Source organism: Octopus sinensis, linkage group LG6, assembly GCF_006345805.1.
Source record: "Octopus sinensis linkage group LG6, ASM634580v1, whole genome shotgun sequence".
Classification (NCBI taxonomy): domain Eukaryota; kingdom Metazoa; phylum Mollusca; class Cephalopoda; order Octopoda; family Octopodidae; genus Octopus; species Octopus sinensis.
In genome coordinates, this window is record NC_043002.1 from 77,943,756 (window position 1) to 77,960,039 (window position 16,284).

The following is a 16,284-nucleotide window of genomic DNA, read 5'->3' on the forward strand; positions in this document are numbered from 1 at the left end:
TCAAGCTCATTTCATTGCTTTTTTTCTTTCCTTTTTTTTTTTTTTTTTTTTTTTTGTGGGGTTTCTTTTGCATATTCATTTTCATATTCATTTCCTTTTGATTTACATCCTGAAACTTACTCTATCACAAATTACATTAAATGATGTAATTATTTTAAAGTCTGTCTGAGCAGGATTTAAATGCTAACATACTTTTTCCTTTAAAAGTTGTGCTGCAAAGGAGTATATTTAGAATAAGATGGTAAAACAGAAAATCGGTGCATATTTCATTTCATAAAACTTATTTAGATTTTTTATTTTCTCACCTATCTGTTATCCATTGTTAAGTGCTAGCCAACTTCTTGTAGATTATCTAATCCTCATGTCATTGCAATCATTTCTTGTATGCGTCTGCTGTATAACTTTTCTTCATTCATTTTTGTATTAGTGTCATCTCATCTGTGAGGGCCAATGGCCTGACTTGAAATATTTCTTGCTGTGAAATCTCATTAGACTTTCTACTTCTGCTAAAATTACCTTACAAAAATTGTTCCATATAAGCATGTGTTACAACTAAAGATCCTCTCAGAGTTCCTGCTATCCTAGATGAGTTTCTGACACTTTGGTTTGTGGGTCCTGTGTGTGTCTGTCTTTTTTTGATTTTTAATAATACCAGCCAAATGTCTTGTCACCAATGACTTTACAGTTCTCTATATTTTGTAAGAACCTCATATTGTTTTCTCTGGGTTTTGTAATTAGACTAATGTCCAGAAATATATAAATCTAAACCTATTATTTGTTATCTATTCATTTAACTTTTGCTCGTGTTCATAAAAATATTACACCAATGACTTTAAGGTCCATACTGATTGCATATAAAGGTCATAGAATGCATTTTATCCATTCTGTCCATCCACCCTTTTTTATCACTTACTATTCCTGGAAGAGTTGTATGGTAGGGTCTTCAGACAGTGTTGCTAGACTTTTAGCCTGTACCTTTATAGCTTTTGTCTACTCATTTCCACAGCAATTCTGTTCATAGAGACAAAGGGTTTCATAGCTAAAAAAACCAGTCTCTGTTGCTTCCCTTTTGGTGTTTGTCTGTTTATAACCATAGCATTCTTGCTTTTGGGGCTACAAGAGAGTTTAAAGTTCTAGTGACCTACTAACCTTTATATTTTATTTAATAAAATTACTCTTATGCTGTCTGGAATTTGACCAGACAATTGTCTTTATGGTTTAACTTTTGCTGACTTGCTGTTGTACCTTTCACACAACTTTAACTTATCACTAAATAACAGTTACTGTGCCTTCTCTCACTCACACCAATCACACTTCAGTGCTTTACCAAATTACAGAAATATATATATTAACTGCTTCCTAACATCAATTATAAATTTGGTTCAAATAATGCAATTCTGACATTGTTTTAGTGTTTGACTTTTAACCAAATAAATATTGTGACTTTCTTTTTATTATATTTTCTTTTTCCATTCCTCCTATCCCTTCTATTGCTTTCTCTTTACAGAGCAACGAACAACACAACAGGGTCAGGTTTATTTTCTACATACACGAACTGGAATTAGTACATGGCATGATCCCAGGGTTCCAAGGTAAACATCAAAATAATTTATACTTGGTATATTTCTTGATTCTATTATCAACTGTGCATCAATTTTATTTCATTAATTATGATTCTAGAAGCTTCGGCATTTCATTACTGACATAGTAGGTGCAAGCAGAGCTGAGTTGTTAAAAGGTTTGCTTTGTTCAGGGTTTGATCCTGCTGTGTAGCACCTTGGGTATATGGCTTCTGTTAAACCCTCAGATTCATTAATGTTTTGCGGGCAAAATTTCATTGGTGAAAACTGAGAGGAAGTCTGTCGTGTGTATTTATGCACCTGTGTTTTCCTAAACTGGTGTTAATCAGTTTGTTGAGTTGTGTCCCTTTACATGAAAAGTAACCAGTTCAATCAATGGAGATCAATGAAATAAGTACTGGGATCAATATGAATGAGTAAAGCCTTGAAGACAATGTCCTAGCATGACCACAGTCCAGTGATTGAAACCATCAAGAGTATGATTTGTGCTGAATTTTTATGAATATTTAGGTCACATCAATACATATATCAATATGATATATATGAGAGAGAGAGAAAACAACTTACTATTCATGTTACCACATATGAATTGTATCATCTACTTCATCACAGCACTGATGGGTTCAAACCTGGCTATTGGTATATGTTGCTAAGGACAACAAATATTTTGAAGTGGTCGTGTTCTGTTTTTAAGGTTTTGTTTAATCATTTCATTTCTGTTATGCTATTAACCCTCATGAGGAAAACATGCTGATTTATTTAATGAAATAATTTTGAAATTTCAGTGACATATTTTATCAATTTTTACCAAATAAGGATTCATTTAATTTTACCAAACAATGATTCATTATCTTACTAAATATTCAAATGTTTCTATTATTTAATTCATTTTCATGCTGATCTAAATGTATGCATGGTATAATTCTCATGAGATCTATCAGCACTTCACAATAAAATAAATTCCCATGGCAATCTTTATTAGAAAAAATATGGTTACTAAAAATTCATCATTTTATAACCTTCTGTGGGTTGTTCAGTCCAAAAGGATCTGACAAGTTAGAAGATTGTGTCAGGCTCTTTTTTTTTTCTACTTTTGTTTAAAATTAAATTGTACTTATAGAAGTTTTTAAAATGGATAAATCTTGGCGTGATGACATTCATTAAAATTTTTCTTTGTTTCTTTTTATTAATTTTTTTATTCAGAGATCTTACAAATGTGTCTGAAGAAGAACTCGGTCTGTTACCACAAGGCTGGGAGATTAGATACACAGGAGCAGGACGCATGTATTTTGTGAACCATATCAATAGAACGACACAGTTCACTGATCCTCGCCTCTCAGCCAATATTGGATTGATACAACAGAAAATGTAAGTTAATTTTTAGAAAACTATTAAATATTGACGAGAGAGGGATGACCTCCCTTCGCAAATACCATAAGGGCACAGAAAGTGTGCCTAAAGCCAGCTGGAGACGATGATCTCCTGGGGCTAAAAGCTACAGTAACACCCACCCTTAGTGGTTAGCCATATTGAGATGGCTAGTATACTTTACATTAAATATTGCCAAATATCAATTTTTGCAGTCCAATAGCTTAGATTTTGGGGCAAGAACAGACACTTGATGAGGATTTGTATGAAAATTTTTATGGACTAGTTTGTTAGGGCAAACATCATTAACTATATGATTACAGCACGTCATTGTTTATTCATATATATTTCTCTACTAATATTTATTTATTTTTTATTAGGCAAATTGCTGATAAAGAGAACAGTGCGCCTGGGCCTTTACCAAAATATAAGCGAGACCTTGTCCAAAAGCTGAAAGAGTTACGACGTCAACTTAATGATCTTCAGCCTCAGGCTGGTCATTGTCGATTGGAAGTATCAAGAGAAGAAATATTTGAAGTAAGGGACCCTTATAATTTTTTATGATAAATATTTTGAATTTTATAAAACTTGGAACCTGTTGTTATTGATAGATCTTGCATGAAAACTGATCAGCTAGAGGTAGTTGATAAAAAAGAGGAAAGATAGAAAAGTAAGGAGATATGTCAAGAACTAAGTTTACAGAGGACAGAAATATATGTAGAAAGTTGGGTTCAACTTGACTCACTTTGAAAAACAGATATAAACTTAAATACTGAAATGTTGTGATGTGATACATGATCATCCTTTAATGTCCATGTTCCATCTTGGCAGGGGTTGCTCAGGCTGAGCAAACCTATAATCAGTGCCATTCAAACGGTGTCTATTTTGTCTTATTTTCAGACAGTCCTGGGAGTGAGGAGAAAGAATTGTTCTTATTACCATTAACTGGTCAAGTATGGTGGTGAGTTGCCAGAATCAATAGCATATTGAACAAAGTGCTGAGCAGAATTTCTTTTGATTCTTCATATTCAGAGTTCAAATCCCAACGAGTTCAATTTTGCCTTTCATCCTTCCAGAATATATACAATAAATATCAATTGAGCACTGGGGTTGATGTAATCAACTAAACCTTTCACCTCAAAATTGCTGATCTGACAAAATTCAAAACCTCTATCAGCTGGTCAAATGACTAGCAGAGTACTCCTTTGTTATGTTGTATAATCATATATCTAATATGTAGCACATTTTTAGCACAAGCATATTAATGTCATGTCATATGTTAAGATGTTTAACCCTTTAGTGTTTAAACCAACCTTATTTGGCCCAGATATTCTACATTCAAACTGGTGATATCTAGCCTCTCACACCTAACCTAGATTGACATTCTAAAAATAAACAATCTCATCATTGAAACCTCAAAGCTATAAGATAATGCCTGATTAATTCAAAACAATTTGAGTGAAAAAGTATTACATTTAACAGAGTAACCTGAACACTAAAGGATTAAGATGAAATAAATATCTTAACTGAAAGCTATATATTGTGGTACAGTCATGGTGGACTATTGGTTGCATGGTCTTAAGTTCGAGTCTTTCTTGTACCATTGTGTTATGCTCTTGAATGAGCAAGGCACTTTCAGTGTGCTCAACTGGGCAAAAAACAGGTTCTTTTAACCCAGGTTAACCCTGTCGAAATTTTGAAGATAGTTATATAAATAGGGATAACAAACATATGGAAGTGTCCAGTTAACATTTATTGCAATAAACAAACCAAATACAACTCTCCTCAAACGAGGGCAGTGGGTTGAAACAGATTATTATTTTATGATTAGTACATTCAACCATGTTTACCCTTATAAATATAGAAAAAGAGGTGTAAAACACTGATGCCTGTGTATGTTTCTGTCTAGTGTGGTTGATTGTAAATTTGGATGTCTGTATATCCTGTACTGCAACTTCAAACTGTTTTTGATAGTTAAAGCACTGGATTACTGGCTGCATGGTCACGGATTTTAATTTTGTTTCATAGCCATTATGTATGCCTCTATTCAAGGTACCTAGCATTACTCGCTTCAGCCTGCCTATCTGACAAAAAGGCTGCTACAAGAGCTTGCAAGGGTCATACAAACTGCTAGAAATAGTAGCCAAATTTCCCTTAAATAATTGACATATTGAACAGTGTAGTTCTTCATACACACAAAGAAGGCTAGTAGAATGCTTTTGATCATAGGTCCACTCAGTCATTGCTGACCTGGAGTTAAATAACAATTACAAGTAGTTCCACAGTTACTCAAACAATATGCAATTGTCCTGTTACTGTAGTGGGAAAATAGTAATAAAACAGTAATACACACACACACACACACACACACACACACATATATAATGGATGATTGGAGCAAACCTTTTTATAGCCATTGTAATCACTATGCAGTCTTGTCCAAATGGAGAGATTATTTGTCAGGTTGACAATTTTTAGCATGGGCTTTGTATCAGGAATAGCAGATTTTCATCCTAAGGTATATACACATTCACTACATAATATTAATCTATCACCGTCTTCGTTTTCATGCTGGCGTTTTTTGGATGGGACTTTTTGAAGAAGTGTCTGATAGTGAGATACTCTTCCTGACACCAACTCTTTTTAGTCACTGCTTATAATACAGGAAGATATATGTAGCTGTTCTAAAAACCACAATAAACATGATATTTTGTCTTATATCCATTTCTTTTTAGGAATCTTATCGGCAAGTCATGAAAATGAGGTCTAAAGATTTACGAAAACGATTAATGGTAAAGTTTCGAAGTGAGGAAGGCTTAGATTATGGGGGTGTTGCTAGGTAAGTATTTTGTTGAATTTGATTGGATCTCTGTCTGTCTCTCTCTCTCTCCCTTAATAACAAAAGATGTACCAATAAAGCTGTAAGGTTATATTGTTATTTAACTGTACTGCATAAAGTATTTATTTCTAAATATTGTTCTATGTCCATTGCAATTTGTAAAGGAGGAACGCTACACTTCACTTAGAATATTCCAGTTATGAAGTTGATACTAATGGCTTCATATAATTAATATATGGTGACCATAATATCAAATATGTTTGTGATATAAAAACATAGGCAAAATTTTATAAGATAATTAGATAAATAATTTACCCTTTACTAATGTGACATTGTGTAGGCGCATGGGTTAGTGGTTAGGGTGTTGGACTCATGATTGTAAGATTGTGATTTCAGTTCCTGGACTGGGTGATGTGTTGTGTTCTTGAGCAAAACACTTCATTTCATGTTGCTCCAGTCGACTCAGCTGGTGAAAATGTGTGATCCCACAATAGATTGGTGTCCTATCTAATGGGGAGTATGTGCTAGAGAAACCAGGAACCTGGCCCTATGCTCCTTATGGAGCATTGTTGACTAACCAGTGTGGCATTGAGTACTCCTTCAGTTTATCATGTTGTGTGTGTACATACACGCATTTACGTCTATGTGTGTGTGTGTGTGTATTTTTCTTGTGATTTACCTTGCATTTACTTCACATTGTTTTGGCCTTACCCACGGTCCTTTATACAATGTGCGTGTGTGTGTGTATATATATATATATATATATAATTATATAATGTAATTATAAAAAATTTTCAAAATTAAATTTTAATACATGAATATTATACTTTTATTATTTTTCAGAGAATGGTTATATCTATTATCTCATGAGATGCTTAATCCATATTATGGATTGTTTCAGTATTCAAGAGATGATATATATACTTTACAAATAAATCCAGATTCTGCTGTCAACCCTGTAAGTTACTCCTCTACAGCTATCTTAATGTCACCATTAAATTTGGCTGAATTATTTTCTCCCCTTGTCTTTCTGTTTTTCTATCTTTTTCCTCTCTTCTACACACTGTATTCTCTCATGTGTGTGCGTGTATGTGTTTATGTAGGAGAGGCATGGCTATGTGGTTAAACAGTTTGCTTCCCAACAGCATGCTTTTGAGTTCAGTCCTCACTATATAGCACCTTCAGGAAGTGTTTTCAAAGCCCCTGAACTAACTAAATCCTTGTGAATAGATTTGGTTGACAGAAATTGAAAGAAGCATATCATGTGTGCGTTGGTGTCTCTTTGTCTTGGCATTGCATGATAGTTGTAAACAGGTGTTGCTGTCATACTCATTGTTCCCAGTCTTCTATGAAAATATGTCTAGCCATGGGGAAATATTACATTACTCAGAAATAGGTGAGGGTTGGTGACAAGAGTATCAGGCCATTGAAAATCTGCCTAGTTAAATTCAGTGCAACGGACAGTTAAAAATGCCTTTGACAATAAGGAAACACTGAGAAACAGTAATCATCTACACATAGGCGCAGGAGTGGCTGTGTGGTAAGTAGCTTGCTAACCAACCACATGGTTCCGGGTTCAGTCCCACTGCGTGGCATCTTGGGCAAGTGTCTTCTGCTATAGCCCCGGGCCGACCAATGCCTTGTGAGTGGATTTGGTAGATGGAAACTGAAAGAAGCCTGTCGTATATATATATATGTATGTGTGTGTGTGTTTGTCTGTTTGTCCCCCTAGCATTGCTTGACAACCAATTCTGGTGTGTTTATGTCCCCATCACTTAGTGGTTCGGCAAAAAAGACCGATAGAATAAGTACTAGGCTTACAAAGAATAAGTCCCGGGTTCGATTTGCTCGACTAAAGGCGGTGCTCCAGCATGGCCACAGTCAAATGACTGAAACAAGTAAAAGAGTAAAGAGTATACATGTTGCCATGCTGCACTGCAGACAGATTTCTTCTACTATAGCCTCAAGCAAGCTGTCTAATGCCTTTGAGTGATATTGGTAGATGGAAACTGTAAAACCCCCATTGCGTGTATGTTCTCATTATTTTGGTATTATTTTTGTGCTATGTGAACAATGTCGTTATCATGTAGGCAGTATCTGCCATAAAAAACATGTTGAGTTATTTGTTATTCATAAGACCAGAAGAAGAACTAGTATCTTACTTGGAAAGAAGTGAGTGTTGGTGACAGGTAATGCATCTGACCATAGAATAACTGCCTTAATAAATCTTCTCAGCTTCATGCTGGAAAAGTAGACATGAAAATTCTAACAATGGATCAATGGTTGGATGGATGTGGAAATCTTTTTCTCTGTCTCTCTCACTCCATCTATCTCTCCCCCCCCCCGTCTCTCTCTTGTTCTCTCTATCATATGTCTCTTTTCGAAATTCAAATTGAAAGACTAATAACCTCATAATTATTTTTGTTATTTAATAAAAACCTGACTAAAACAAAACAAAACAATTTGCTTGCTACTGATGTATTACTCAATATAATATTTTACTCTGCTTTTGGTCTTATTTATTTAATTTTGAATGAAACAATATATTTCAATTTTCAGGAACATTTATCCTACTTCCATTTTGTTGGAAGAATCATTGGTATGGCAATATTTCATGGTCACTACATCGATGGAGGATTCACCATGCCGTTTTATAAACAGCTTCTGGGCAAACCTGTCACATTAGATGATTTAGAAAGTGTTGACCCAGAACTACACAGAAGCCTTGTTTGGATCCTGTAAGTTCTTTTTTTTTTCTTTCCATTCCCAGTAATAACAGACAAAATGCTGCTAAACATTCTGCTTGACATGCTAACAATTCTGCCAGTTCACCACCTTTATTATAATAATAATAATAATAATAATAATAAAAGATCATTTGCCAGCAAGTATGAGCTGGTTTTTGTTAATTGTTTCAGGTACCTATGTACTTGGTAACCTCACTGGTGCTGGTGCTACATAAAAAGCTTCTAGTACACTCTGTTTAGTGGGTGGTGTTAGGAAGGACATCCAGCTATAGAAACCGTGCCAATGCAGACATAGAACCTGGTGGAGCCCTCTGGCTCATCTATATTTGTCAAACCGTCCAACTTATGCTAGCGTGGAAAAAGGGACATTAAATGATTTTTTTCCATGTTTCATTTGGAAAGGAAGGTATGGTTGGAGAGACAGGTGCCCTCCTCTACTGAACCCGCTAAAAGATAGGTGAGAATGACAAAGTGAATTTATTCTGTGCCTGAAGAAGACACCTATCCTTTGTGGGCTAAGTGATCCTGGGTTTGTTGGGTTCCTTGATTGGTTTCTATGTTTTGATGAATGTGTATTTATCTCATTGAATTTCCATGTAAATCACACACAATTCATGTCACCTGTCTATGTAATCTCCTGCTTGTTTGATGCTCTTATAGCAAATAAGAGGTCCTCATTATTGTTATTATATGATAATAAAGAATATTTGTTCTAGTTAAAGAAAGTGAAAATGTAGAAGTTGAAATATATGATTTTTTAATTTTTTTTTTATCATTCTTTTCAGAGAGAATAATATTGACAGTGTTCTGAACCAGCCTTTCTGTGTGCAGCATAATTCCTTTGGGCAAGTACAAGAATATGAACTGAAACCTGGAGGAAGAGACATAGAAGTTACAGAAGAAAATAAAAGAGAATATGTTAGGTTAGTTAAGTTTCTTATGTTTTCTGTTACAGAGTTATGTTTAAAAAATAAACTACCAGACTATTTAAATTTCATTGGAGATATTTTTGATATATTAGCTTTGTGAGAAACAATGGTTACAGAAAACATTAAGAAATATGCTGCTTTGTTGTCCACTATATTGTACTATTTAGTTTTTTTTATCTTCTAACTTAAGTTTGTGCCTTAGGAAAAATAAAATAAAAGCAGTACATTCTTGTGTTTATATCTGGGGTGTGTCCTCTGCTAGTGCCACATAAAAAGCACCCAGTACACTCTGTAAAATGGTCAGCATTAGGAAGGGCATCCTGGCATAGAAACCATACCAAAACTGACAGTTGGAGCCTGGGCAACTCTCTAACTGGCCAGCTTCTGTCAAACCATCCAATCCATATCAGCATGGAAAACGGATGTTAAATGATGATGGTGGTCTGTGTTTAGGCCACTAGGGAGTTGCCATAAATGTGATCTGTAGAATATTGTTGTGGGCATCATATAACAGTGAATCACTACTTGTGCTACAGCTGTCAGCAAATGAAGAATTGCAAAACAAAATGACAGTTGCTGTGAAATAGCAAGACTTTTTGTAGTATAATTTGTGTGTTTTGCTTGGTTTTTAACCCTTTTGCCACCATATATCTGTTGAAATACACTCAATATCTTTCCTTTCTGTTCTAATTTGGTGGGATATAATTCAAGGGAGTTTGGCTTCCATTTCAGGCAGATGGAGTGACCGCTTGTTAGCTCCATCCTTAACAATAGTTAATTGTTATAACTACAATAAATATATTACAGATACTTCTTTAACCAACTCTGTTAAGGTGAAAATCAGATGGTCTTCTCTAGCTTTGTATTATCTGTACTGATTCCACTCCGTTTCATATATTTCTATTTAAGCTACATAAACAATGTTATCATCGGTGTTTATTTTAAATCTAAATAAAAACATATTGTCTAAAAAATTTATAAAATAGGTATCAGATGTTAAGAAAATCTGTTGTACACATTAGTCTGGACTTTTTATGTATGCTTAGTTTTTTATTATATTTTATTTTTTTATTTATTCTTTTGTATAATATATTGGAGAGAAATTGCAAAGGGAATTAACTTTTTAAAAATGCTTGAGATAAGTTTGGATAAATGTTATGAAATCTACTTCTAATAAATCTGGAAATGTAATTAAATCTTTTATTATTTGCTGAAGAAAAACTCATTGGTGTGTATCATTGTATGTTAACTGTTGTAAGAAAATAATTTAGAAGGCTAAATTCCAACATGACTTTGAAGTTTCTGATAATACCATTGCATTAGCGTATGAGAAGAATAAAAATTTTTATTTACAGCACTTAAAAGATTTATGTGTATTAGACTTAATCTGTTGCCTGATTTAACACCATCGCCACCTGGCTCTTGGTTGACTTTTAGAGGAGTCTCCACTCTCTTGCATGCATTTATGGTGAGATCTCTAGTTTGAGGATAAGTACTTGCCTTCCTCTCGCAAGTTTCACAGGCCTTGAAAAGTATCAAGAGAGCTGCCATTCCTCTTGATTAAACTATTAAAAAAAATACAATACTACTATTGTTTGTCATTTTATGCCCACTTTCCATGCTGTCATTGGTTTTGGCAGGTTGCCACACTTGGAGCAAGCATGTATTTGATAGTACGGCTCACATAGATGGATTAGAGGACTACATTTCATTTATCTATTTCATTTTTGACTTGGTTTCTATAACTGGATGGTTATTTGTGCTACCAAGGCTGGAGAGGTTGTCAGATCTTTGACATGACTAAAAGGAGCTTCTTACTTCATTCCTACATTTCTACTTGCTTATAAGCCATTTTACAAAGTGAGAGGCACAAATAATAGTGATAAGTAGGTTGTATGTTAGGGATATTGGTGATAGGGATACTTGATATTCTAAGACATATTATTTAATGCAACATGACTAAGGAGATGGAATGACGACAAAAGTCAGTATGACCCAGAGTGTGTTGGTGAAACAGGAACAAATGTATGATGACAGACTGTAAGGTAGGATAATGATTGACAGTTCAAGAGGGAAGGGTGAAGGTAGTTTATAATAAATAGTAATTAAACTAGCTAATAATATAAATGTAAGCATCACTAAAAATAAATTAACCCATTAGTGTTTAAACTAGCCATATCCAGCCAAAATATTCTACCTGATTTATCTTCAAATTGGTCAGATATGGTCTTTCATTGCTACCTTATAGTGTCATTTTAAAAATGAACACTCATATCATTGAAATCTCAAAGCCATGCAATAATGCATGGTTCATTTAAAATGGTGTCAATACATACGCCTTATATTTGACAATAATCTGAATGCTGAAGGGTTAAACACTTTGTTCAGAAGCATACATATATTGAGTTATACACCAGGTTGTCAGTAAGCAAGATATATGTATATACATATGCTCTTCCTGTTTTTGACATTATTGTGGAGATAACACCAAGTTTAACAACGTATTTCTTTTGTTTTGTTTTTTACAGGCTCTATGTGAATTGGAGGTTTATGCAAGGAATTGAGGCACAGTTCTTAGCTTTACAAAAGGGCTTTCACGAATTAATCCCACAGTCAACTTTGCAGCTATTTGATGAACGAGAACTAGAAGTAAGTTTTACATCCATTTCATTTCATCCATTCTTATACTTGTTTTTGACTTTTTACTGGTTTCAGTCATTGGTCTGCTGCATGAGGGCACCACCTTCAAGAGTTTTAATCAAGCCTAACATTTATTTTAGTCTGTTGCATATATTTTATCAATTTCTGTTTACCAAGTAGCTAAGTTACCTTTTGATGCAAAGAGACCGCAATACAATATCCTAAATCAGAATTCACAAATACATACAGAACAGGCCCCCACACGATTTTGTCTTCCTAATTCTACTCAAGGCATTGGTCAACTTGATTCAAAGACACTTGTCCAGTGCGCTGTATTCTAGAATCAATCCTTGAACTGCTTAGTTGTAAAGTAAACTTCTGCACCTATGCTTTATATTTTATGTTTTAATTTTATTTCTCCATGTAGATTCTTTTTCTTGTCATAATTTTAACTGAACTAGTCCTATTTAGTATCGCCTTTGAAGGAAATAGAGTTTGTAATTTGGAATTTAGTGAGGTTATTGTGTTATAGAATAGTGTCGGGGTGGTTAATTGTCAGCATCACCATTTGACATTTCTGTTTACTATGCTTGCATGGGTTGGATGATTCAACAGGAGCTGACAAACCAAAGACTGTGCCAAGCTTCAGTGTCTGCTTTGACCTAGTTTCTATGGCTCAATACCCTTCCTAATGCCATAATGAATTTCAAAAATGTCTGTTTTAGATATAGTAATACCCTACTAAATACAGGACAAAAGAAAGAAAAAGTCAGGAGCATCTTTCTTTCATACTGAGTAATCCTACATACAAAGAGTGAACAGTCATCATCATTATCATTTAACATCCACTCTATGCTGTACCAGGTTCCAGTCTGATTTGGCAAGGTTTCTATGGCTGGATGCCCTTCCTAACACTAACCACTCCAGGAGTGTGATGGGTACTTTTACATGTCCACTGGTATGGGTGCCAAATTAAAAAATGACACATTTTTGTCTTGCAAGGTGTCCAAATCTATAAACGTTGTGCACCAAATATTTCACAACAAAAGTTCGTAGGTTCAATCTCAATGAGAGAAATTTATAATATCATAAGTGAAATTACAGATTCCAAGTAAGCAGATAAAAACTGCTATTCTGACATTACGTTTCTTTTGTTTGATTCTCTTCAAGTCTAATAAATTAATCAATTGTTATAGAAAATTATTATAGAAACTGTGATTAATTTTTTTATGGAAAGCTTCTGATGACTTTGTTGTTGGTTTTGTTTTCTAGCTTGTGATAGGTGGACTTGGTAAGATAGATGTGGAAGACTGGAAGATGCACACCAGGTTGAAACATTGTACTTCAGATTCCAATATTGTCAAATGGTTCTGGAGAGCTGTAGAAGGCTTTGATGATGAAACTAGGGCTCGATGTCTCCAGTTTGTTACTGGAAGTTCAAGAGTTCCTCTACAGGGTTTCAAAGCTTTACAAGGTAAGTAGCTTTCTGTTTTTCTTTATCTTCTGTATTTTATTTGTTTCAGCCATTGGTCTACAGTCATACTGGGACGCTGCCTTGAAGAATACTTAATCCAATGGATCAACTGAAGTACTTATTTTTTTAGTCTCTTTTGCTGAACTGCTAAATTATGGGGACTTAAAATAAACCAATATCAGTTGTGAAATGGTGTTGGTGAGTTTTGAGGCAAACACAAAAACATATACATCTATATATATATATATATATACATATATATATATATATATATATGTTGAGCTTCCACTTAGTTTCCATGTGGCAAATTCACTCACAAGGCATTGGGTCAATCCAGGGCTATTTTACAAGATAAGGAATTTGAATATATTCTTACAATATCAAGCTCTGTTGACATCTTAAGCTGTAAACAAACACAAATTAATACTTTCCCTGTCTGTTTCTTAAACAGCCATTGTCTATGCCTCATGATCTGTGGATGCAAATCTCCAAGCAGATATTCCAGTGTATTTCTTTGCATTTGGGAAAGAGCTCACTTTAATACACCCCAGTTTGTTGTGGAAATCCTTTGTCACCTTGGAATATAAGAGGCCTATGCCTGATGAATTTTAATGTTACTCTGTATCATAACACACAGCCCATAATCAGAACCAAAGCTTCTATAAATCTAGTATTGTAGCAGACCAAAATTTTTGGTAAATGCTGGACTGAGGTTTAACATAACCAAATGATCTGGTTTCTAATCCTAAAAATTAGATGAATTGAAAGCAGTGCAACATTAAGTGTTCTATTCAGAAAGGCAACAAAAATCTAGTGCAGATTTGAACACCTAACTAACAAGTAGTCTAACACCTTTCCATTCAGTCCTCTTTCTCCATATCCATAACTTGCATCCTCATAATGGTTAAGAATCAGCTGTGTGATTCCTAATAGTTTGTAAAGATATACCTAATTCTCTGACTTCAAGAAATTTGTAAGTTATGCTATTGACTCTAGTTTCTCTCATAAAGACAAGTGCGCTGTAGTAAATACTTCTCTTTATCTAGTTAGTATAGCATGATTGTCTTTCATTGTGATAATCATTGGAGCTAAGAAAAGAAGAAAAGTACCATCTCCAAGAACTCATGCAAGCATTTTAATTTAAAAGCATTTTCAATCTTGTTAGTAATGGTTTCAAATTTTGGCACAAGGCCAGCAACTTTAAGAGAAGAGGTAATTCAATTACATCGACTCCAATGTTCAACACATACATATTTTATTGACTCCAAAACAATGAAAGGCAAAGTCGACCTCAACAGTGTTTGAACTTGGTGACATTCCTTTCGGCTCTTTATGTTCTGAGCGTTTTGCCTGACACACTAACAATTTTGCTAGCTCACTAAAAGCTAAAAATCAATCAATCAATCTTTCTTTCTCACTTATACACACATGCACTTGATCAGTGGTCCGGTATTTCTCTACACAATTACATAAAAATTGTGGCCTGTTTTGGCTGCACTTTTCTTTGACCCTATCTGTATTGACATGGTTTCACTTGCCTTCCTGAGTAGACAAGAAGTGTAAGGTTTTTAAAGATAGAGTAATGGAAATTGATTAGATATTTAGGAGTGTTCACTACACTGTTAGTCTACACTTTATAAACATGATAGATTGAAAGAAGTTAAGTGCACCCAGAACAATCTGAAAAGCAGTATATAGAGCAGGGTTTAAGCAGTTGTGATACTCAAAATAATCCAGGATCAAGCAAAAATTACAGGAACTACAGTGACAAGTAGGCATTAGACTAACAGTAATGATATAAAATATAACCCTCTGTTTAAGCAGCTCTTCTAATATATATGTGTCTAATTATTTCTTGCATTGTTCTACAGGATCAACTGGTGCTGCTGGTCCGAGGCTGTTCACAATACATCAAGTTGACACCAGTACAGATAATTTACCAAAAGCACACACATGGTATTGATTCTCTTTAAATTATCTTATGTTTCTATAAAACAAATAAACTCTGTGTGTGTGTGTGTATGTATGCATGTATCTCTATCTGTGTTGTGTGTGTGCAATCATTTTAATGCCCATGTTCTATGCTGGCATGGAACATTAACATATAAATATAGGTTAATGAGTGGAAATACTTGTTATATGTAATTGTGGATAATGGGTTTAGACTTCAACTACATTGTTATAAAAAGTAATATGCTAGTAATAAAAAATTTTTTAGGTATCTAAGATCTTAGCTTGATGTAAGAATCCAAGTGATAATGTAGTGCCATAGCTTAACTTCAGAGAGGATATGCATTCATCTCTACTAACTGAAATCTACGGGTCTCTCTCTCTCATAAAAAAAATTACTGTTACCTACAATCATTTCTTCACATATGTGGTCATAAACATCTTTGCTGTCTCTCCTTCTTCTGCAATGAACCTACTCCATGTCAGTTAGCCAGTTCCTATCCTTCTTCAAGCAATACTCAAAGGAAGATTTGAACTTTGATACTAGGCAACTTTGTCCAACCCATACCAGCATGGAACACGGACGTTAAACGACGATGATGACTGTGCTACCACTTTTTACATCGATGTATTGTATTACTTGATGTCTATTTAAACTGCTCGATTGGTGAACTGAGACCTTGAGCATTACATGTCTTAGTAGGGGAGACAACTCGTAATACTTAAAAGCTGCAATATTTGAAATGTTATTTACTTT

The 16,284-nt window shown here is 34.4% G+C and overlaps 1 protein-coding gene across 3 annotated transcripts in view; it reads left to right on the forward strand.

The window, feature by feature from the left end:
• LOC115212798 (E3 ubiquitin-protein ligase SMURF2) overlaps positions 1 to 16,284 on the forward strand; it is a 117,143-nt gene that overhangs the window by 96,218 nt on the left and 4,641 nt on the right. For all 3 annotated transcript variants that reach the window (XR_004999738.1, XM_029781499.2, XM_029781500.2), the window contains 10 exons: positions 1,508 to 1,592; positions 2,784 to 2,948; positions 3,329 to 3,485; positions 5,684 to 5,787; positions 6,631 to 6,745; positions 8,347 to 8,525; positions 9,320 to 9,457; positions 11,992 to 12,112; positions 13,376 to 13,577; positions 15,449 to 15,533. Coding sequence is in view for 2 of the 3 variants with exons in the window: in XM_029781499.2 (XP_029637359.1) it covers positions 1,508 to 1,592; positions 2,784 to 2,948; positions 3,329 to 3,485; positions 5,684 to 5,787; positions 6,631 to 6,745; positions 8,347 to 8,525; positions 9,320 to 9,457; positions 11,992 to 12,112; positions 13,376 to 13,577; positions 15,449 to 15,533 (1,351 nt within the window). In the remaining variant the exon portion in view is untranslated. The remainder of the gene's footprint in view (positions 1 to 1,507; positions 1,593 to 2,783; positions 2,949 to 3,328; positions 3,486 to 5,683; positions 5,788 to 6,630; positions 6,746 to 8,346; positions 8,526 to 9,319; positions 9,458 to 11,991; positions 12,113 to 13,375; positions 13,578 to 15,448; positions 15,534 to 16,284) is intronic.